Source organism: Ochlerotatus camptorhynchus, unplaced genomic scaffold, assembly GCF_037179485.1.
Source record: "Ochlerotatus camptorhynchus isolate MF236.1 unplaced genomic scaffold, CSIRO-AGI_Acam_v1.1 ptg000639l, whole genome shotgun sequence".
Classification (NCBI taxonomy): domain Eukaryota; kingdom Metazoa; phylum Arthropoda; class Insecta; order Diptera; family Culicidae; genus Ochlerotatus; species Ochlerotatus camptorhynchus.
Window position 1 is genome coordinate 1,304,908 of NW_027041118.1, and position 24,466 is coordinate 1,329,373.

General features: G+C 38.9%; 1 protein-coding gene and 1 long non-coding RNA gene across 2 annotated transcripts in view; one reads left to right on the plus strand and one right to left on the minus strand.

Moving 5' to 3' along the window:
- Positions 1-3,340: 3,340 nt before the first annotated feature.
- On the plus strand, positions 3,341-7,963 carry LOC135714377 (uncharacterized). Its single transcript, XR_010518817.1, has 2 exons — positions 3,341-6,609; positions 6,656-7,963. It is a non-coding gene; the product is annotated as an uncharacterized LOC135714377 (long non-coding RNA).
- Positions 7,537-24,466, minus strand: part of lili (LMBR1-like protein) — a 120,413-nt gene continuing 103,483 nt past the window's right edge. Inside the window, exon 11 of the mRNA XM_065237693.1 lies at positions 7,537-9,483. Within this exon, the coding sequence (XP_065093765.1) occupies positions 8,178-9,483 (1,306 nt within the window). The 3' untranslated portion in view covers positions 7,537-8,177. The remainder of the gene's footprint in view (positions 9,484-24,466) is intronic.

The following is a 24,466-nucleotide window of genomic DNA, read 5'->3' on the forward strand; positions in this document are numbered from 1 at the left end:
AATAAACGCTGAATAATCAAAAATTGTATCGTATTAACTCTGTTACAACTCATATAAGTCGAATAAAAACTTCTCGACATACCTTATACAACACCAGTAGTTCAATATTGTGGTTGAATAAATTCTCCAGATTTGTGTGAACAAAGCCTGAACAGAAGTTATTATTAAAAATAGTACAAGTACTATTAAGCATGCAGTTGAATAAAATGGCCAAGAAGTCGTTTCTTCAATAGACGATTGTTTGTTGGGAAGTATTACAAATTCAGGAATTCTTAACACTGTTCCGAATAACCACGTAAGACGAAATTTTCTAAACCACTGTTCAGGCAAGGAAGTTCCTACATGTCACAAGGCAATCTTGATGACATTTTTCTTGTTGATAATTATTTTAACATATTGTAAGGCTGATAGATTTTCTGAAATGTTCCTAAGGTCCGTGAAATCTTCAATATTTCTCTAAAATTCTCTTATACTTCTTAAAGCACCCTGTAGTTCCTTCACAGAACGTTTAAAAAATCTCTTGAACTTCTCTTGGAAAATTCCTAAACTACTCGTAGAAGTTCACTGAACAAATCTCGAGAGTAACCTGAATTTTTTGAAAACGCCTCAACTCCATTTTGTAAACAAAACTTGTAAGGTCATTTTCTCGCGAACCTAAACCTACATTCGCAAATCTAAAACACAATCGGGTAGAGCAAAATTTCCCCTACCTGTTGTTGGTTTGCGTTGGTGGACTTCGGTTCGCGACAAAATGGAATTGAAGCCTTCTCAATTGTTGGTCTTGAACTTATCTCGGAAATTGCCTGAACTCCTTTTAAAAGTTGCCTGAACATCTCTTGAAAGATCTCTGAACAGCTTCTCTCGTATATTCTCTGAACTTCTCTCGAATATTCCCTGAACTTTTTTTTTTGAAAGATCCAAAATCGTTTAAAGTTTTCTTGAAAATTCCCTGAACTTTTATAGATAGGTCTCTGAACTTTTCTTGGAAGATCTCTGAACTTATCTTTGAAATTCTTTGAACTTTTCTCGAATACAATCTGAACTTCTTTCCGCAGAACTGTTCTTTGAAGTTCCCTCTAGGAAATTTCTTGAACTTTACTAGGAAGATCCTTGAACTTATCTTGGAAGTTCCGTGAACTTCTCAAAGAATTTTCCTGAACTTTGAAGGTTCCTTAAACGTCTCTAAGAAGTTCCTTGAACTTCTCTGAGAAACTCCCTGAGCTTCTATGGGAATTTTTACTGTACGTCTCTAAGATGTTCCCTGAACTTCTCTAGGAAGTACCCTGACCTTTTTTCGGATACAATCTGAACTTCTTCCCGTTGAACTTTAACTTGAAAGTTCCCTCTAGGAAATTTCCTGATCTTTTCTAGGAAGAATATTAAAGTTATCTCGGAAGTTCCCTGAGCTTCTCAAGGAATTTTCCTGAACTTGTGAAGTTGCGTGAACGTCTCTAAGAAGTTCCTTGAATTTCTCTGAGAAACTCCCTGAGTTTCTATGGGAATTTTGCTGAACTTCTGTCGATAGTTCCCTGAAATTCTCAAGGAATTTTCCTGAACTTAGAAAGTGCGAACGTCTCTAAGAAGTTCCTTGAACTTCTCTGAGAAACTCCCTTAGCTTCCATGATAATTTAGCTAAACTTATGTCGATAGTTCCCTGAAATTCTCAAGGAATTTTCCTGAACTTAGAAAGTGTGAACGTCTCTAAAAAGTTCCTTGATCATCTCTGAGAAACTCCCTTAGCTTCTATTGGAATTTTCCAGAACTTCTGTCGGTAGTTCCCTGAACTTCTGAAGGAATTTTTCCTGTCCGTCTCTAGGATGTTGCCTGAACTTCTCTAGGATACAATCTGAACTTCTTTCCGTTGAACTTTCCTTGAAAGTTCCCTCTAGGAAATTTCCTGATCTTTTCTAAGAAGAAGCTTAAACTTATCTCGTAAGTTCCTTGAACTTCTCAAGGAATTTTCCTGAACTTGTGAAGTTGCGTGAACGTCTCTAAGAAGTTCCTTGAATTTATCTGAGAAACTCTCTGAGCTTCTATGGGAATTTTCCTGAACTTTCCGGTAGCTCCCTGAAATTCTCAAGGATTTTTCCTAAACTTAGGAAGTTTCATGAACGTCTCTAAGAAGTTCCTTGAACTTATCTGAGAAACTCCCTTAGCTTCAATGGGAATTTTGCTGAACTTCTGAAGGAATATTTCCTGTACGTCTCTAGGATCTTCCCTGAACTTCTCTAGGAAGTACCCTGACCTTTTCTCGGATACAATCTGAACTTCTTCCCGTTGAACTTTAACTTGAAAGTTCCCTCTAGGAAATTTCCTGATCTTTTCTAGGAAGAATATTAAAGTTATCTCGGAAGTTCCCTGAACTTCTCAAGGAATTTTCCTGAACTTGTGAAGTTGCGTGAACGTCTCTAAGAAGTTCCTTGAATTTCTCTGAGAAACTCCCTTGAGCTTCTATGGGAATTTTCTTAAACTTCTATAGGTAGTTCCCTGAACTTCTCAAGGATTTTTCCTGAACTTAGGAAGTTCCGTGAACGTCTTTAAGAAGTTCATTGAACTTCTCTGAGAAACTCCCTTAGCTTCTATGGGAATTTTACTGAACTTCTGTCGATAGTTCCCTGAAGTTCTCAAGGAATTTTCCTGAACTTAGGAAGTTGCGTGAACGTCTCTAAGAAGTTCCTTGAATTTCTCTGAGAAACTCCCTTAGCTTCTATTGGAATTTTCCAGAACTTCTGTCGGTAGTTCCCTGAACTTCTGAAGAAATTTTTCCTGTCCGTCTCTAGGATGTTCCATGAACTTCTCTAAAATGTTGCCTGCACTTCTTCAGGATACATTCTGAACTTCTTTCCGTTGAACTTTCCTTGAAAGTTCCATCTAGGAAATTTCCTGATCTTTTCTATGAAGAATCTTAAACTTATTTCGGAAGTTCCTTGAACTTCTCAAGGATTTTTCCTGAACTTGTGAAGTTGCGTGAACGTCTCTAAGAAGTTCCTTGAATTTCTCTGAGAAACTCCCTTGAGCTTCTATGGGAATTTTCTTAAACTTCTATAGGTAGTTCCCTGAACTTCTCAAGGATTTTTCCTGAACTTAGGAAGTTCCGTGAACGTCTTTAAGAAGTTCATTGAACTTCTCTGAGAAACTCCCGTAGCTTCTATGGGAATTTTACTGAACTTCTGTCGATAGTTCCCTGAAATTCTCAAGGAATTTTCTTGAACTTAGAAAGTGCGATCTTTTCTTAGAGAACATATCTGAGAAACTCTCTTAGCTTCTATTGGAATTTTTCAGAACTTCTGTGGGTATTTACCTGAACTTCTGAAGGAATTTTTCCTGTACGTCGCTAGGATGTTTCCTGAACTTCTCTAGGATACAATCTGAACTTCTTTCCGTTGAACTTTTCTTGAAAGTTCCCTCTAGGAAATTTTCTGATCTTTTCTAAGAAGAAGCTTAAACTTATCTCGTAAGTTCCTTGAACTTCTCAAGGAATTTTCCTGAACTTGTGAAGTTGCGTGAACGTCTCTACGAAGTTCCTTGAATTTCTCTGAGAAACTCCCTGAGCTTCTATGGGAATTTTCCTGAACTTTCCGGTAGCTCCCTGAAATTCTCAAGGAATTTTCTTAAACATCTCTAGGAAGCTCCCTGAATTTCTTTAGGATGTTCCCTAAACTTCCCTAGGAATCTCCCTTTCACCAAACTTCTCTGGGAAGATACATAAACTTCTCGTAACTTCCCTGTAAATTATCTGAACTCTTCGTATGTTCAACGAACTTCTTTAGGTAATTGCATTAACTTTCCTTGAAAGCTGAACATCTCTCGGAAGTTCCATGAACTTCGTTGAGAAATGTCCTGAGCTTCTTCCAGAAATTCCTTATGCTTCACTCAGAAATTCCCTAAATTTATCTCAGAAATTCTCCTAATTTCACTAGATTGTTCAGAAAAAGTTTTAAGAACTTCTGAAACAATTACTAGGACTTTTTCAAACTTCAGAGTGCTTTGGGTACAATCCAGAAAACTTCTGATCAAAGTTCAGAGGTCTTCTGAATCTGTGTAGAGCAGTTCGTAAAGTTCTCAGAACCTCTGAAAATGTTCGAAGAGATTTTTAACAGTTTCAGAAATCGTTTGGAAAAGGTCAAAGAAATTCTGAATCTGTTCAGAGAACTTCGAAACATACAGATAAGTTTTTGATTTAATGAACTTTTAGGACAATTTTGAGATCTTTGAGAAGTTCATAGAACCACTTAAAACATGCAAAGAGCTTTTGAAAAAAAACAGAGATCTTCGGGAAAAGCTCAAAGAGCTTTTGAAAAAAAATCAGAGATCTTCTGGAAAAGTTCAAAGAATTTGTGAAAAAGTTAAAAAAACTTATGAAAAAGTTTCATGAACTTCTGGTTCATGATTACTTTTGCATTTTTTTAAAGCACCTACTGTTTTTATGACGCATCACAAGTATCAATTTCGGTTTCATAAGGGTTCTGTAGACCATGATTTAGACTTGTAGCATGCTTTAAAACCTCCATAAAACTTGCAATGTTACTTTAAATATTTACTGCAAAGGAAATTTAAATATTTGGTTGATAATTTCATGACAAAACTTCTTCAATCGTTCCGATCAAGTCATCAAAGATTTTCCCTAAAACGATAATCTATGTAAGCTGCCCAAAAATGTCCTTTACCTTTCCTTCGAGGATCCCTCAATTTCCCAGAATGTTCAGACAAAATATGTTATGATTTATTTCTGGAAACCAATAGGTTGTAGTATTAAGTTAAGGGCAGTTGCAAAGCAGATGTAATAGCCAAAGAAAATTAAGAAGGTTTCAATATAGGCCGAACTGAGTTGTTTTTTCCGTGAAATCGACGATAGAAGTGGCAAGTCAGTTATCGATAATCGAGTCTAACCTGTATGAAAATAAGAAGTTCGAAACCGGAGAAGCTCAGTTGGTTTTAAGTAATATCTCAAAAGGCCGTTTGGCATAAGCAAAACAAAAAAAAAAAACAATATTTTGGGCTAGAACGTTCTATTCTTGGTTTAGCCTGCTTTTAAGATTGAATCTTGAATGGGTGAATATTCTGGTTCTGTTGACCCTTTTATGGGACGACTGTTATGCCAAATTGCTTTGTGGTTCAATGTTTCTTCTGTGTTTTTTTTTAAAGACCGTGCATTTCGTAGTTGCTCCTCCGAGATTGATCAGAACTAAATTAAAATGCACTTGCACAGAGAACCACGTAGATGTTGCATGGGATTAGCTTTCTATCTTCAATTGTACCAGGTACACTAATTCAATTTATTTATAGATCAATCACAGCACCGGACACGTCCTCGCGGTCTTTGGGGAGGGAAGGATGATTAGTTCGACGTCCGTTGTTACTTGAGACCGAACACACCTCTGCATCTCCACGGTTTTCACAGGGAGGATGTAGTTGTGTTAGTGAGGTGGGTTATTTTTAGACCAGGATTCACTGTGGTAAGTGATGCGGTCGGTTTTGTTAAAGCAGAATTCGTTTTCATTTAAAATCTAGTGGGGATAGAATAAGGCAAAAGGACAAATTGCAAGGAAGAGGACGGGCCAGAAATTGACCTTCTGCACAGTAAGCAGAAACGGTAAAAACTGAGCTACCAAGCCTCGCCATTTAATCTCACTCAAATTTGAATTCCATTTACTCAAATTCGCAAAAACCACAGTCAAATTTTCCTCGAAAATCTGGTTGAATACGGAATCAGGGAAATCAATTTGAGACTTACTAAACTCATATTTGAGTGAGATTCAACAACCGGGTACGATCTTGAGCCAAATGGGGTGGCCCCGTTTAAAAGGCTTTTGTCGTCCAGAGAAATGTTCATTGGAAAATTGCATAGTTAGATAAAAGTTTAAGGCTCGGGGTTCACAAATTTACTATACGAAGAAGTAACTCTCAAAACTCTCGACTCCTTGGATATACACTTGATGGGGTAGGACAAAATGTTCCCGGGTAAATTATCCAAGGGGTCAAACTATAATTTATTTTCATTCAAATTTCAAATTTCAAACTCATTCAGTCGACAAAAGTCATTTTGTGTGTGGTGACCCCCCATGCAAATCAAATGGGGAGTCACCTCACACGACGTGACTTTTATCAACTCACTAGTGACAGAGAATCACACGACTCGCTTAATAGGCCTGATTATCTCATTTTCTTCTAAGATCACCTTTGTTACACTAAAAGAAACGACAAATGTATTGTTTCAGTGTAGACGGTAATTGTTAGGAGTTGTGGAGAGTTTGACCTTCAAGAGCGGAAACAGAGAGGAGACTAGGAAGAGAAAAATGATTAAAGTAGTAGTACTAGCGCGGTGAAGATGTGTTTTCATTTCAATAAAAATAAAGAATAAGTTACAGTCCATTTGCCTTTCTCCAGTGAGTATCAGAAGAACATTTTGGTCCTTCGAGTCGGATTCTGAGCAACAGATCACTGAACTGCATCAGCATTGTCTGGAGTTGTTTTTGAGCCTCATTAATTCCTTTTGCTGCGTAATTTACAAGAAGTGAAATCTTCTTAACAGCACTCTCAACCCTTTCGGTGTTGGAAAGATTCATTCCTTTCTCTAGCGAAATAATGGCGGTATATAGAATACCCACAGTTCCAGGCAGTAGAGGCGGTTTTGTATGAATGTGCACTAAGCAAGTGCTTTAGCACTGGCTCCACTTCGCTTTATACCAAAGTTTCTTTGGGATCTCTGTGTCGCAAGCCTAATTCACACAGTCGAGAGATGTAGGCCAAAGCTGACATTTTCTCAGTTTTCGGGGAGCTTTTTCCTTCGAGTAGTTGGTAGTACTCCTCGGCTTCTCGATCCAGAGCTTTGTTTGACTGAGATTTGGGTGATGGACTCGAGTCGTCTTCCAAGTAGAAAGATACGCTTTCTGATGGCGGAACTGAGAGATATTGGTCATCTGACTCAACAATTTTCGGGATCTGTACAGGCACCAAAGCGTTCGACAAGCATTCCTGGAGATCAGACTTAGATGCCTTGTTCTTTTCCATGATCTTCCCACATCAAGTGCTTTCTTCTTTCCACTCATCTTACTGATTTTCCTGCGTCGGGCAATTGTTACAAAAGCAAAGTAGCAGAGTAACAACCTTCAATAATTGAAAAGAACGTTCAGGAGAGATTTCTAGACCATCAGATAGTACTAAAAAAAAAACTTGGTTTTAGCATTAAAAATCTTGAACTCTCAGTTTAAGTTTACGAAACTCTATGAGACTCTTGTAAAAGCTGTCGAATTAAACCCTTTTTGAATTCTTTAAAAGCCTGACCAATATTTACTACCCTGGACCAATCTTTCGTAGGCGAACTAGACAACTAGGTATGCAGTACTGCACATTAATTTCCATGTTGATGGCTTCCATGAAAAAAAAATCACAATTATTATCAACTCATTATCAATACATTACGCGATACAGAAACGGTACCGTTCAAAGAAGGGGCTCGCAGATCCAGTAGGTTGATAGTAAATGCCTTCATCTAGCGGTTCCCGGCTTTCGGATTCTCAGTCAAAACAACCGGCGTTCTGTTTTTCTTCAAAACTTTTATTCGCCTGCAATCGTAGTTCCTTACATGCGAATGATATGTCCGTTGTACATTGCGTCTATTCGGGTGTTGTGCTAAGAACTGTCATTTTACCCTTACCACGAAAGAAGCAACCATTTACTAAAAAATCTGTGTATAAAAATCGCTAGATTCGCGCGTTCGCTTTTTTTTTCTCTTCAATCTGCGATCCTGAGTCTACATCTCCCTAATTAGTTTCGAATTGTAGTACCTATCCTAATATACACTTATACAATTGATAGGTTTTAAGTATTGTTTAAGTATTAAGAGACAAATGCAGCAAAAACACATTTCAATTTTAAATTGAACGGATGTATTCAATTTTAAACTGACAGACATTAAAAAAAATATGAAAAATTCTAAAACTATCATTGAAAAGAACTACTACATGCCGCTTATCTTATCTGCTAATTTCCGGAAAGAAAGCCCTCAACGGACACCTCTCCTTCATTCCTACTGTTTTTTTTTTTTTCTACAATAAAATTCTTATCCGTACAAAAGTGCAATATCACAAGCTGACATTTAACACAGACAAAAGTTCTAAAATGCACATGAAGGCACAAAATGTTCGTCCACTCATAGTAGTCGCCGCCGATGCCGATCATTTCTGCGCCAGGAACGTCAGGAACGACTTGGTGTGAGGATGGAGCTTCTGCGGTGATTCGTCCTCCAGGGTGAGATCATCCCAGGCGAGATTTTCCACGTTGTCTTCGTGACTGACCGGGTTCGGCATCGATAGCTTTATGTTGGTGGCACTGCCAGGGGAATTGGAGCTCTGGCCAGGACTTACGGAATTTTTCGGGGACGGTTTGCAGTTTTGCTTCAGCACCGAAGAATTCTCCGGTGTTTTGGCCGCTTTTGGACCGTTGCTTTGATTTTTCGGTGTTGTTTGGTCCGGTGTGACGGGTTTGAGTCTTTCCGATAGATTTCTCCGTTGCGGTGGGGTTTTCTGCGAAGGAGCTGGTTTTGGTCGTTGGTCTTTCCTGGGAGACGTGTGATTCAAAACGGCAGGTTTCCGGGTGACATTAATGGCAGGCTTTTTGGGTGATGTGATTGGTGACTTTGCAGCCGGACTACTGGCTGTATCAGCCCTAACTTCTTTCTTTCTCGGCTTGACTGACGATCCAGCAGCTCTACCACCTTGCTTTTTCACATTGTCAGTCTTTTCGGGGGTTTTCTTCGGGGTAGTTGCCGAACTGCTTTCGTTCGAGTTGGACTTGGGCGGCGCAGATTGGTTCGAAACAGAACTCTCTTCCTTCTTTTCAACTTCGTTGTTCGGGTCAGCAGGCTGCTTCGTGGATGTGTCCTCATCCGGTTCAAACAAATATTTTCCGTAAAGTTTCTCCAACAATGTTGAACTGAGATTGAAATTGGTATAAAACAAATCCAACGACATCAACAGATAAGCTTTGGTCTTCGGCAGCATTGTGGACACATTGATCAGGCATTTTCGTATCGAATAGTTGAGATCATCAATCTCCTGTCTGTGTTCCATCTTGGCTTCGCCCCCGTTCAGCGTTACCTGGGACAGTATCAGTTTAGCAAAGTCCGGATCGATCGTATGCGCGCTGGTTTCTTCGCACTTTTCGATCTCCTTTTCCAGCTCCGTTGTCAGCAGGAGAAGCAAACTCTGCCCCAAGATCAGTATCCGCTTTCCATTGACGAATCGCTTTTTATTGTAGTACTCTCCCAGCAGTGTCACCGAGTTGTAAAATCTGGATACGCCTTCCCGCTTCAGTCCTTCGATGGCTCGGAAGTTCTCCTGCAGGATAGTGAGCATCGCGTTACGCAGTTTGGTTTCCTTTATCACTAGGTCGTCCAGCTGGCGGGAGGCGAAGATGGATGCCATGTTGATGGCAAACTTGCCATCGTCCAGGGCGTGTTGGTTGAGGTAGGTGAATAGCTCGCTGTGGGAGGAAGAGAATAAAGAAAGTTATAACAATTTATTGCGTAATCACGTAAGTTGTATGAGTTGGACCAGGTGACGTCATTCTAAATTTTACTTAGGTGAGAGTCATGTACGATCTTGGTGAAATATTTCGCACGTGTCGCCATACTTTTTATTTCACTGCGAAGTTTTAATCCTTTTTTCGAGTGTTTTCCTAAACAATAAACCACTAATTCTTGTTGATCGATTTACTGTGGTTGATAAGTAGCTGTAGATTATCAAATTCCTTAATTTTATCAAGTAAATAGTTACAAATATCAAATTAGTGGAGTGGTAGTCAGGCTACAAAATGGCGGTTCCGCCGGACAAGGCGGCGAGAACGTACCAAGTGTACGAGTATGACAAGTCCGATCCTGCACCATACCGAGTCATCGTACAGTTGATAGACGACAGGAAGGGAACGATCCAGTTGAACAAACTAACTTTTGGCAAGCTGATGACGAAGTCGGATTTATATAAGAAGAATATCTCCAACATCCGTGCACTCGGAAAGTTCAAGGTCATGGTGTTCATGGAAACTCTACAGGCAGCAAACCAACTACAGAAGGATACTCAGTTGAAGGTGAACAACTACAAAGCCTACATTCCTCGTAGCTTTGTTTCCGTATCTGGTGTGGTAGCTGGTGTTCCAGTGGATATGACGATCGAAGAAATCCAAGCAAACATCATGTGCGCCTGCCCGATCATCAACATCAACAGACTTCACCGTTTTGAAGGAGGTGTCAAAATTCCAACGAGTCGGATTGGAATCACTTTTCGTGCCAGTATGCTGCCGAAGGAAGTTCGTCTCTTCTGCTGCATCAACTCAGTTCGTCCTTTCGTGAATCGGCCGGTTCTATGTCTCAAATGTTTGAGATACAACCATGCTACGGAGAATTGCAGATCGAGGAAACGTTGCTCCAATTGTTCGGCTATGCATGACGAAATGGAGTCAGGAGAATGTCAAAATCCCAAAAAGTGCTTCTACTGTAAGATCGATCACCGCACCTCGGATATGGACTGTCCTGAAAGAACCCGGCAACGGAATATCAAGACCATCATGGCAAGGACAACTCTAACCTACATGGAAGCGAAGGAACAAAATCCAATATTCACTCAAAACAGGTACGACGTTCTTGCGAATGAAGAGGAGTTTCCATCTCTACCCCAAACATATTCGAACATGGCTGCAGGAGAATTCAAGGCGAAACCTGGATACAAGTATAAACCTCAAAGATCTAAGCGACAGGTAGAAGAGGATGTGATCATTGCGGACCAGATACAAGTTTTTGCGGACAAGAAGAAGAATCATCTGGAGAGCCGAGCAACAATGGAATTGCGTTGTTCAACAAATTCCGTGTTATGGATTATGAGCGATGGGCACAGAAAATTGAGGAAGCAAGATCAACGGAAATCCTAACGCAGCTGAGTACTGGAACAAATAGAAGCGAAAATGAAGTGGATGGCACGGCCAAACCCATGAGTACCATGGTCCCAAACCACAGCACAAATGCAACAAGCACGATTCGATCAAGGAGTAGAAGCAGACTTAGAGACGATTAATTGCATCATATTAAAGAATGATGTAAACCGTAAGTAATAATGACAGAATTAAAAAATTTCCAAATAAACATACAAAGCCTAGAAAAACATAAGGAAGAGCTTTCACGAGTGTTGATAAAAGAGGACTATAATATAGCCCTTATTTCTGAGTGTTGGAGCAAAGTAGAATCTGAGCAAACGAAGTATAAAATACCAGGGTTTTTCAATTTCCTTAAATCAAGAAGCGATGGTTATGGAGGTGCAGGAGTTCTGATTAACAAAAAGTATAGGTCTAGAGAAGTACAGCTTCCTGATTTCCCAAAAATTCAGGCAGTTGGACGACACATTTTTTCTGCTGATATTTTGGTGGTATCTCTGTACATAGCTCCATGTATAACCGTTACTGATTTTGAAAATGGGCTTAAGGAGATTTTCAAAGAAATCGCCAAGTTCAGAAAGGTAATAATTGGAGGTGACTTCAATGCTCACCACTTCTCCTGGGATCATCTTCATTCGGATGGGAAAGGAGTTGTACTATTCAACTTGATAAATGAAGAACATCTTGTTCTTATGAATGATGGTCAACCAACATATTTTCCGGTGGACATAAATAAAAATCCTTCGGCAATTGATCTAGTTATTGTATCACCCTCATTGCTTCTCGATACAGCTACGAATATCCTAGAATACGGAATTGGCAGTCATCATCTTGCACTGGAAACAGTTGTTCAGCTCATCAAGTGTCGGAAACCACAATATTTTATCAATAAGAAGCAGGTTTTCGAAGGTATTAGGAATATTGAGGGTAACAGTGTCATTACCATGGCCGAACTCCAAAATGAGACTAAAAACATTCTCAAAGGTGCTAAACAAAAAAACAAACATTCGCCCAAGTTCTGGTGGTCTGAAGAGGTGGAACTGGCTTGGGAGGAAAAAAGGGCAGCTCGAGCCTTATTCAACAAAACAGGAGGTATCATGGAACTTCTGGACTTTAAGAAGAAGGAGGCAATTTTTAATCGCAAAAAGCAGGATTCTTCAAGGGCAAGATTCCAGGATTTTGTGGCTAGTATTAATCCTCAAACTTCTACATCCGCCGTTTGGGATAAGATAAGAAGGCTGACTGGAGGAAAAAAGAAACCAGGAAACGTTTTGGTTCACGAAGACGAAAGCTTGGCAAATGATTTCCTCAATAAACACTTTCCTTTGGAACCATACCAAGATGACACACCCTCACGCACTTCGAAGTATGATATCCTTTCCGTAGATTTTTGGTATAAACAAATTGCCAAAAAGGTCAAAGGCAAAATAAATCTATCAGCCCCTGGATCCGACGGGATCTCCTATCAAATGTTGGATATATTACAGCCAACAGTTAGAGATAACATAATTCGAGACCTGAATTTAATCTGGAAAACCAACAGAATTCCTACCGATTTGAAAACGATTAAGGTTATTGCCATTCCTAAACAAGGTAAAAATCCAGAAACTGTTGAGGGCACACGGCCGATTTCATTGGTGAATTGTGGTCTCAAACTATTAAATGCTGCAGTCCTAGAAAGACTTGAAGATGTTCTGGTTGATAAAGATATACTTCCTGATTTATCTTTCGGATTCAGAAAACGAATGTCCACGATCACATGTCTTGAATTCGTTACGAATAGGATTTTTCAAATTAAGAGGCAGAATAGAATTGCTGCTATCGTTTTCGTTGACCTTTCAAATGCCTTTAATACTGTGAGAGCAGATAAACTTGAAGAAACTCTCCTAAATCTGGATATACCTCCTGAATTGTCTAGTTGGTTTATTTCCTTTTTAACAAACAGGAAAATTCAAATTCAGGTTGCAGATAAAACGATTACTCGATTCGTCACACAGGGACTTCCGCAAGGTGATGTTTGCTCGCCTACTCTTTTCAACATATATACAACTGCTTTGCATGGTATTCATGTAGAAGGAGTGGTACTAGTACAATACGCTGATGATTTTGCTGTTATCATCGAAGGAAGAAGTAAAGATGAAATAAATACTAGAGGGACAAAGTTCCTTAAACTATTTAAATGCAAAGCCGATGAATTAAATCTGTCAATAAATGCACAGAAAACTAAGGCAATGCTTTTTGTTAATAGCTCGAAAGACTTAAACATTTGTATTGGAGATTCCAAGCTTGAAACCGTCCGTACTTATAATTACCTAGGAATTCTTTTGGATAGATCACTCCGGTATGGTGCACATATCAGAGATCTTACCCGAAGATTAACTGAGAGACAGAATATGATCAAGGTGATCAGTGGCATTAAATATGGTGCACACCCACAGACACTTGGCATGGTCTACAACGCACTTTTCAGAAGTTGTATAGATTACGGTTCAACTTTGTATGGTTCTGCCTGTAAAACCAACCTAGCAAAACTAGATGTGCTAAATAATCAATGTCTCCGGAAAGTTACCGGATGCACAAAAACAACACCGATTAATACACTCTATGCGATCGCTGGTCAATTTCCACCTGAATTTCGACGTATATGCAGTGCTGGGAAACAATTAGCTAAACACTATTATCGAGACTCGGTAGTTAAAGATCAACTTGATGCTATGTCAATTGAACAGGACAGAAGTCGTTGCACCTTCATTGAACAGGTGGCACTAAATCATTCACCGATTTTCCAAGTGATGTCTTCTTCATTCGTAGGTAAACGTCAATGGGAAGAAGTCCAGATTGAGACTGATTTACCGGATGGCCTTTGGAGAAAGAAAACGACTAGCGATAGAATTTTGAAACAATTAACTCTCTCATTAATTCATGGTAAATATAAAGGACAACATATCATCTATACGGACGCGTCCAGAGATCAGCAATCCTGCGGAATCGGAGTTTTCCATGAGTCATCAAATTTCAAACTTAGTTTGCAATTGGAGAATTATGTTTGCATCATGTCTGCTGAGCTGGAGGCCGTTTATGTTGCTCTTCAATTTATTCAACGCTCTGGACTTTCAAATGCAGTTATCATGACCGATTCAAAATCGGGCTTGGAATTCATCAAGCTGAACATTGAGAATCGTTTTCGGGATGAGATCGTCGAGAAACTACTAACAATGGCAGCTGAAACACACACCAGTTTGCAGTGGATTCCCGGACATGCTGGAACTCATGGGAATGAGATTGCGGACCAGTTAGCAAAAGCAGCTTTGGAGCAACCAGAACAGCATAATATCTGCAACAACAAAATGTTTAATCATGACGTTGAAAACTATTTCCATCGCTTGGAGGATAACGATGCTCAACAGTGGTACCTTGAATATGCAGCAGTAAGCGGAAAAGGCTGTAAATATTTTCAGTTCCAGAATACGATTCCGGTTAAGCCCTGGTATTACAAAACACAGCTCAATAATTTTGAAACTCGCACTCTAAATCGCCTCTTGGCCGGTCATGACTATTCTAGTTATTGGCTGTTCAAGATGAGAATCCAGACTGATTGTATATGCGAAAGTTGCGACGTTGTTGAAAATGCGGAACATATTATTTTCTTTTGTGTAAAGTATGCACAGACCAGAAGTAGATACGAATTAGATAATTACTGCAATATTTATCAAATTTTCAACACAAATAATCCAACACTCCTGAGTAATGTAGTAGCCTTCCTAAGAGAGATAAACAAACAAATCTAGGTATATAAATCAAACAAAACAACCTGTAATAACAGGTAAATGTTCTAAGTCTCTGAGCAAACTGTCAGTGAAGTCGATGCGACTATAAACAAAACTCGCTGGCAATATAGCGTTATACAGCTGTGCCATCCCTAGGCTCATGTGTCAAAATACAATGAGCATCGAGAAAGAAGAAGAAGAAGAAGAAGAGAGTCACGTAAAAAATACATGTGTGTGACATGTGACATGTTTTGCGATCTATGTGATTTTCCACGAAGCATTGTCGAGGGACTGTATGGAGTGCATCATTTGGATGGCGAGTCCTCAGATTTCCTGACAAAATGCTATTTTGGGACACCCTAATGAACGCTCGTTCAACTCTTTCGCACGTAAACAACTTGCAAATGTTTACGCGACGAGTCGTGCGTCGTGAGCCGATATATTAAGTAGGTATGTAGGTATATCCAATCATTAGAGATAAATAAACAAACAAACAAACATGAAATGGGAGTTAATTTGATTTCCACTTTCAACAGGAGGCGCCATAGATAAAGTACAATGCGTCTCCATTGAGTGATATACAAGGAGGCGCTCAGTAGCTACCACAGGTCAAATAGAACTTGTTTTTCCAGTGTTGTATTTTCGTGAAGTTCGATTAGGAAATAAGACGTTTTCAAGTTCCCTTGCGGTTAAACCTGGTATAAATCTTAAGCCCATAACAAACAGTCATGCTGGATTCCTGAAGTTCACCTGAAGCTTAAATGTCAATAATTATCGATAGGTAAAGCAGTTACCAACACTCACACAGCACGTCTTACAACTCAGCTGTGGTCGACATAGCTTAAAAAAAAAAAACATTCCAATTTCATCCCACTCCAAACAGGTTTGTCCAGGTGCAACGATTTTGTTTCGACATACCTACATAACGGGGTATAATGACGAATAACGACTGACACCCGTGCAGCATGAATCCACATGAGTCATTCGATTGAACCCAACTACTGCTGCCACCACATCACATCAAATATGCAAGTTGTTTGGAAGGTTACGTTTCGTTCATCACGTCTCCCCGATTCGTCCAGAACGGAATCACACCTCGGCTGCTCTAATCCAAATACCCCAATGGTTCTTCATGCGTGTGTTCCTAAATACTTACGCGGCTGCTAATGGTGAACCGGTGTAACCACTTTCCCACTTGACACATCACGCGCATCGACATCGTCAATGCGTACGTAAAACGCGTTTTCGAAAACTCCTCATCGACATAAAAAAAAGAGAATTGAGTAGAGAAGCATTGTTGTCAACCTCCCCCGGAAGGGGTACAGAGAGCAGACGACAACTTTCATGAGATTCCATACACTAATAACACATCAAGATCATCGCCCATTTTGAGCGGAACGTGATGTTTTTTTTTGTATCTAGTAATAACAATAACAAGCAAGATTAGAATCAGTAACAACTTTTGTCGCTATATTCATAGTCTGGCGGATAGAATCTCTGGAACCAATCGACAGTAAAGAGCCCATCAGCTATTGCAAACAAAACTTCGGAAACTCTTTTCTTGTGACTCGAAGCTCGCCTACGCAAACCAACAGCATCTTTGGGTTGGGGAAAGTTTCCCCTATCCGATGATGCTAGTAATTTGCGTTCGATTGACGAGGAATGAATAATCAATTGTTGGTCTACAATATATTGAATTGGTTCCGCTTTTTGATAGATCAAAATTCTATCCGCCACTATAGTCAACAACGACAAGAGAAGATAATGAAGGAAGTCTGTTTACAGTCGTAGACGAACAATATAGGCGCACTATTATTGTTTGTCATTTTTTTTTTCAAAATAAACTGTTGTTTGCAAAATACAGGGCTGGTAGCGATCAATGCTCTCAAAAATAGGCCATGTTGAAGAAATAATAATAATTATAGTTGTAAAAAAGTGACTAAAAAGTAACCTAAGGGAAGAAAATTAGTCGTTCTGATGGCATACCAAATAAACTAATTGAATTAGATTCTCATACACACTTAAATATCTACGATAGAAACCTTTAAAGCGAAAGATTCAATAGAAAGCTTATGCACCTGCCGGCTGTTTCCAGGTGAGAAGCACTTCTGATATTGCTCATTCACAACATCCGCTTTACTGTTCGAACAATCCTAATTCATCTCCGGGACGCACAATAGACCGCTCTTTGGAAGCTCCTGGTTACTCCAGCCCAGTCGTGCCGATTCCCGCCAGCGTTCAGCATAGTCGTCCTGGACCTGTGGCTGGATATGAATCAGGAGTCTTCCACCTTGCCTCTACAAGCAAGTACAATCAATATATTAACTATTCACTGCCTGATGCCGATCAAATTTTCAGCAATTCTAACTATGTTAGTCATTGTGATGATGCCTCTGTAACTCCTAATCCTGGCCCATGGAAGCCCCCAATCCCTCCGTCTCAGTCCTGCCATCAGCAGCCTTCGTTCATCATAGTCGTACCGGACCTGCTGTCGGATGCGGAGTACTATCATAGAGGTAACTCTAAGACCACTGGGTCCCGAAGAAAATCATTATTATTTTTGGCTCACTCAGTACCAGAACAACGGTCCCAAGTAGTCCCAAGCTATTTCACTCACCCCTGCATGTTCTGCATGAATCCACACACCCCTGATGTTATCTGTCAAACTTTCATAGCAAATCAAAACAAACATAGTGTAGTAATAGAATTTCAACTAGAATAGGGTACGTTAATCGTTTGCTTGGGACCAATAGGCTACTAAAGTGGTGAGCCAATTTAAAATCGTTAGTTTCATATTGATTGTTGGTACTATGGCGAGTATCCAATGAGACTTGATGATGGTCAGTTATTGCCTGATGTATCTGTGATTTCCAGGGAGAGCAGTCGTTCGATTCCTTGCCGCAAGCAGGACGTCGTGATCTTCTACCAAAACGCCGGTGGAATGAATTCGCGACAATGAACTCATCGATACTCACTGTCGGTCAGTTTTCACAGTTGTCGAAAGTTCCACTCCAGTTGATGAGATATTCATTTTTGCTGCTACGGTTTCTTATGACTTCCGTAAAGCTGACCACCGTAGCATCATAGATGTGTTGTCTAGCATGGTATGGGAGAACATCCTTGATCCAGATGACGTTGAGGCTGCAGCGCAAACCTTTTTCACATGTCTTGGCATATGTCATTGACAGACACGTCCCGAAAAGAACTCACCACAAAGTGTCTCACCCTCCCTGGCAGACGAGAGAGCTACGTAGGTTGAAGTCAATCAATCACGCTTCCTCTGAAACTACATTATGTGAGGCTGAATCACATGTACCAGCGAGTCAGTCGTGAATGCTTTTCAAGTTTCCAACGAGGCATCCAGCGCAAACTTAAGCTACACCCGAAATCCTTTTGGAACTACGTGAACGAGCAACGCAGGGAATCCGGCCTCCCATCGTCTATGGAATTCAACGGAGAAGTTGCTGCCACTGTTCAGGATATATGCCACCTTTTTTCCGAAAAGTTTGCCAGTGTATTCACTAATGAGATACTAACTGACGACCATATTAACCTGGCTGCCAGGAACGTTCCAGTAAACGATCAAACGCTGGGTGCAATTGATGTTAATGCAGAAATGATTTCTAAGGCCGCGACTCTGCTCAAGTCATCCTTCAATCCTGGACCTGATGGAGTTCCATCTGTATTTTTGAAGAGACATATTGCTAGCTTGTTAATTCCGCTTCTTCGCCTGTTCCGAATGTCTCTCTCAGGTGGCATTTTTCCATCTTGCTGGAAATTTGCGCACATGTTTCCCGTCCACAAAAAGGGAAGGAAACGAGCTGTGGATAACTATCGAGGAATTACATCGTTAAGTGCCGTTTCGAAGCTATTCGAGCTAGTGATTATGGAACCGTTGCTGTCCCATTACAAGCAGTATTTGAGTGCTGATCAACATGGGTTTACTGTCGGCCGCTCTACAACTACCAATCTGCTGTGTCTCACATCGTATATAACCGAAAGCATGTCGGATCGGGTTCAAACGGAAGTTATTTATTCAGACCTATCCGCAGCATTCGACAAGTTGAACCATGCTATTGCGGTGTATGCGGTAATCTTCTGGGTTGGTTTCGATCATATCTTACCGGTCGGCAACTAAAAGTTGCCATAGGAGATTGCAGATCAGCTAGCTTCTTCGCCACATCAGGTATACCTCAGGGAAGGCACATGGGACCCTTAATTTTTTATACTGTACTTCAACGACGTGCATCTGGTCATCGAAGCTCCTCGGTTATCATATGCAGATGACCTCAAAATTTTCCTACGAATCTGCTCCATTGCTGACTGTCACTTTCTTCAACGTCAGCTGAATGTATTCGCTAGTTGGTGCAGGTTAAACAGAATGGTAGTAAACCCAACCAAATGCTCTGCTATTACGTTCTCACGAAAACAACAACCGATAATATTTAGCTATGACCTGCTTGGCTCGACAATCGAACGCGTGAATCAGGTGAAAGACTTGGGTGTTATCTTGGATTCACAGCTTTCATTCAAGCAACACATAGCATATGTTGTTGATAAGGCGTCAAGAACTTTAGGGTTCATTTTTAGGATAGCTAAAAACTTCACTGATATCTACTGTCTAAAATCTCTCTATTGTTCGCTTGTTCGATCGACGCTTGAGTATTGTTCAGCGGTTTGGAACCCAAACTACAACAACGGTGCCGAGAGAATTGAATCTGTTCAACGTCGCTTTCTTCGTTTTGCGTTGCGTAGATTACCTTGGAATGATCCGTTTCGATTACCAAGTTACGAAAGCCGTTGTCAACTTATCGACCTAGAACTTCTCCGGACTAGAAGAGACACAAGCAGAGCCCTAACCGTGGCCGATATCCTACAATGAAGGACAGATTGTGAGGCTATCCTGAGGCAAATTGACCTGAATGTTCAACCCCGACCGCTTCGTAATAACCTTATGCTAAGACTGCCTCTACGTCGCACAAATTATGGACCGTACGGTGCGATTTGCGGACTGCAGAGAACATTCAACAGAGTTGCATCTGTTTTCGACTTTCATCTCTCCCGTGATGCGCTTCGTCCGGTTGTCAAATTGTTCGTCTATGTTTTTTCGTCGCGTTATTTCTAGAGAAGTTCGCGAGTGCAGATTTTTATGGCCGAGCTAAGGATAATTCCAGGTCGGTCGATCGTCATCGATACTGCAGCCGGGGCAGTGTACTTTTACTTTTGAGCGTCTTCACATATTCTACGTGAAGCAGTGTTGTGAAATTCGGATTTTTTTTTTCATTTTGGGAGTATTTCCCAAGCAATCAAGCAATCGAGTGGTGTTACACCGAGGAACCGCACGCCAGTCGAAGAAAGATTATCCTGCAAAAGTATCCGCAGATCAAGAAGTTTTTCGGTTATGATCCGCGGTTCAAGTTTGTGGCTGGTGTCATGGTGCTAACGCAGTTTGCGATGTTGTTCATTATGAAGGACCAATCGTGGAAGATGATTTTCCTGGTGGCATATTTCTTTGGAGGGGTGATTAATCATTCGCTAGAGCTCGCCTGTCACGAGATTGCTCAAAATCTGGCTTTAGGACATGCAAAGCCGATGGCAAACCGGCTGTTTGGATTTTTCTGCAACCTCCCAATCGGAGGAGCGGATGCATCCAACGAAACATTTAAGCGCAAAATAATCATTATCAACATAGGAGAAAATTCGGTAAGATCCTTCCATTGCATTATTTTATGATTCTTCAATATTGTACAAAGATTTACACATTACACACAACTACACTCGGAGCGTTTGTCCACGCATCCTTCCACCCCTGTAGATTCAAGAAATGTTCCCATTAATTTCCAAGAATCATCTTTGCGGCAAATACAACGCAGTAGGCCTGGCCGTATTGATGTTTATATCATATCTCAGATATGCTGTAAACATCAATTAGACAAGAAAAATGATTAGACCTAATCTAACTTAATCATTTTTGAGGATGCTTTCTCGTACTGGCTGCATTTGTATTAGATTAGATTAGATTAGATTTCTAAGGACCTCATTCCACGGGAGTTCTGGGGAAAACATCTATGAGAAAAACGTCAACTGCAATTTGCTTTCATGGTACTCTGAGGAATTTTAGACTTCATGTGAAGCCTAAGATTAAGATAGTAAACTCCATGCGAATTTTTATGAAAAATCTGCGTTGAATAGGGGATGAACTAACCTGAGGTCTTCATAACTACTTGAAAGTTCCCAAAATATTCCTGAATTAAACTGACTTAAAGGTCTTTTGTAGTTTGAGAAACTTACCTGATTCTCGCAATACTTCTCATCATTTATTTTAACTTTTCTAAACTTTTTCGAACTTCCTAAAATTTCCACAATTTTATTGATCATTATTTACTTTGTGACGTTTAATCGTCTTTCTCTATCTACAGACTGTCTACTCATTTTTCTAAATTTTCCTGAGTTTTACAGGTTTTCCCAGAACATTAACGGATAAATTCAAGGCTTATAATAAGAAAGCTTTTTTTTAATGCGTTCAAAATATGCTTTTTCTGGAAGATCAAAAGTAATTAAACCAAGCGTTTTTAAGACATGGCAATCAGTTTTAAAGAAACAAGTTTGAAATCAAATCCAATGAATGTTGAACTTAATTTTTCACTGTTCACAGTTTAAAAAACGTACTTAATTTGAGTAAGTCCAAAATCTAAAAACATTCAATGTCTTGTAGTTTCGTATTCTATGTACAAGTTCATGATATTGAAAATTTTCAAAGTGCCTGGAATTAAGGAAAACATTAAATGATTTATTTCAAGTTCGTAATTAACTTTATGAAATATTAGAGATCTTCATTGCAGTCCCATTAACTTCACAACAATTGTACGAACTTTGAAGAAGTTCTGAGGAATGAAAGTAAATTCTGAGAATTTCAGTAAAGCTCCATAAACAAACTGCGGGAACATAAGGGAAGTTAACACACTGAAATTATGGGGAACTTACTGGAAGCTTTAAGATCCTCAAATCGGTTCTTTTAACATTCTAAAATTTTCAGAAACTTTTATGAAGTTCCTAGAATTTCAGAGCACATCACAGGTGTTAAGCAAACTTGAGAAATATAGAAACCTTGAGGGGTATTGTGCAAATTAAAAAAAAATATCTAAGAACCTCAGAAAGCTAGATCTAGAGATCCTTGGGGAATTTCAGATCTTAAGAGCCCATGACTTTAGTTCAGACTTTTTAGAGCAGTTTAAATATCTATAATAGTAAATTTAGGAAAATTTAGAACCCTTAAGATGTTCCGAAAATTTCAGGGAAGTACAGAGACCATCAGATAATTAATAATATAAATATAGATAACTTATACTTCTAGTTTTCACTGGAAATCTTATGTATAAGTGCTCATTGTAAGACAGCATATATTACGTGATATAGGCTGTAATGTGAACGGGGTATTAGGGAAGCTTCGAGAACATCAAGACATATCAGAGAATCAAAGGGCAGTTCAAGTAATTTAAAGAAAATTGTAGAAACCTTAAAGAAGTTCCGGAAACTTCAACAAAGCTCCGATAGAACTTCTAGAACGTGATAAAAAGAGAGTATTTTAATGGTGTTATATCATGGAAATATCAAGATCTTTAAAAAATACGAAAGTTTAGCTTAGTTGATTAGAGAATATCAACGAAGTTCCATTCATTTAAAAAAAAATGCGAGAACTATTTTAGCAAGCAGCGATAAATATCTTCAAGAAATTCCAGAAAACTTATAATTTAGATAGTTTCATGATATTCAGCAAAGTTCCGAGTACTTCGAGGACGATCAAATAGCTTCAGAATAATCCCATTAACTTAAGCAATTTGCAGCGACTTACAAGGAATTCCGTGGAATTATGGGGTATTCCAAGAATTCTATGATAGATCTAAAAACGTCAGGGAATTTTAAGTATATAATATATATCAGAAAATTTGCCGGACAAACAAATTTAGAGAACTTCAGGTAAGTATAGTTCAGGGAAAATAAGTGAGCGTTTTTAATGGTTAGAATACTTAAGGAAAATTGTCCAAACTTCAAGGCTAATCAATCAATTTCAGTAAAGTTGTGGGTTGTTAAAAAATACTTATGAATTCAGGGCAACCTAGAGAACTTTAAAGAAATTCGTTTAGGCCGTTTTAATAACACCCGGAAAGTCTGAACTATTGAAGAACTTTTAAATTAGTGTCTATAATTTAATGAAAGTTTCATGACCTTCAGAAAAATCATGAGAACTTAAGTGAAAATCATAAAACTATACTAATTATTTCATTCTAATTCCATGAAAATTGCGGGAGCACAAAAGTTCCAGAAATTAAAAAAAAAACTTCGGAAACTTCGCAGAAGGACAGTGGTATTCAGAAACATTTCGAGAACTTCATAGGAAAAAATTGGGATGTTCTCAGAATAGTCCATTTCATATTCAACGGAAATTTCAATGAAGCTATCCTTCGAATTCAATTTTCTTTTAGTTTTTAGCGGAATTATCTTGAAATTCTCCACAATAAGACACCCTTTGGAAAGATTATCAGAATATTCATTGAATTCATTTCAGATTTACTTTTGAATCTCACACCTTCCCTTGGAATTCTACTCACATTGAAAATCTCCTAAGAATTCATTGGCATTTCTACTCACAATTTCCTTAGATTTCTTCTCATAATTTGTTTGGAAAACTCTCCTGAATTTATTTTCCGAATTCCTTTGAAGATGTCCTGGAGTTATTCTCAGATTTAATTGTGATCATTCTTTTATTATTTAAAAAAAATCCAAGGACTTTATTTGTTTTCTCCCACAAACTTTATGAAATTTTCGTCAGAGTGCCTATGGAATTTTTCTTTGAAGTTCACAGGTGCAACTATCACCTTTCCGAAAGTGGTATTGGTTTGCGTGGGCGTACTTTGGTTCGCGTGTAAAGGGCCTTAGAAAGTTTGTTTACAAATGCTTTTGTGCCATTATCAAATGTTATGCCAGATTTAGTGAAGCTTATTGAAATTAAATAAAAAAAAAAAAAAATTAAATAAAAAATTACTGAAATTCTCTTTGTTTTCGGAGCTCTACTAAACTTATTTGAGATGCTCCCGGAATGTCCATAAAAGTTCCTTAAATTCTCGAATCTTCGCTTAAGTTCCATGGACTTTTATGAAGTTCTCGAAATGTTTCTGAAGATCTCTGTACTTCTGACAAATTTTTGAAGTTATTCTGAAATTTCAGAAACGCCTTTAGGCTTCCGCTCCGCAGCGAAATAATTAATATAGTTCTATGATTTTCACTGAAGTTCTCAAGATTTGTCTGTAGTTCAAATTATCGAAACTAATTCATAAGTTCTTCAATTGTCTAGAGTTTCCTGATGTTTTTAAAACTGCCCAAAATATTTCCTTAAAATTCTCTAGACTGCCCTGCCTTAGTATTTTTTTTAAAGTACCCACCATTTAACTGGAATTGATTTAATTGTCTTTAGTTCTACCATTTTCCTTAAGTTTAATAATGTTTATAAACGCTCACGGAACTTTGCCTTAAATCACTAATTTTTCCTGCAAGAAGTTCTCTTACCTTAATTTCTCTAAATTGATCAAATGTTTCTGATATATGAAGCTTCTAAAGTTTTCGGATCAAGTATAGAATTCTCGGAATATTTCATAATTCTAAGAATCTCCTTGTAAGTCGCTGCAAATTTCCTTAAGTTAATGGGATTTTTCTGATGTTATCTAATCGTCCTCAAAGTACTCGGAACTTCACTGAATATAATGAAACAATCAAAAATA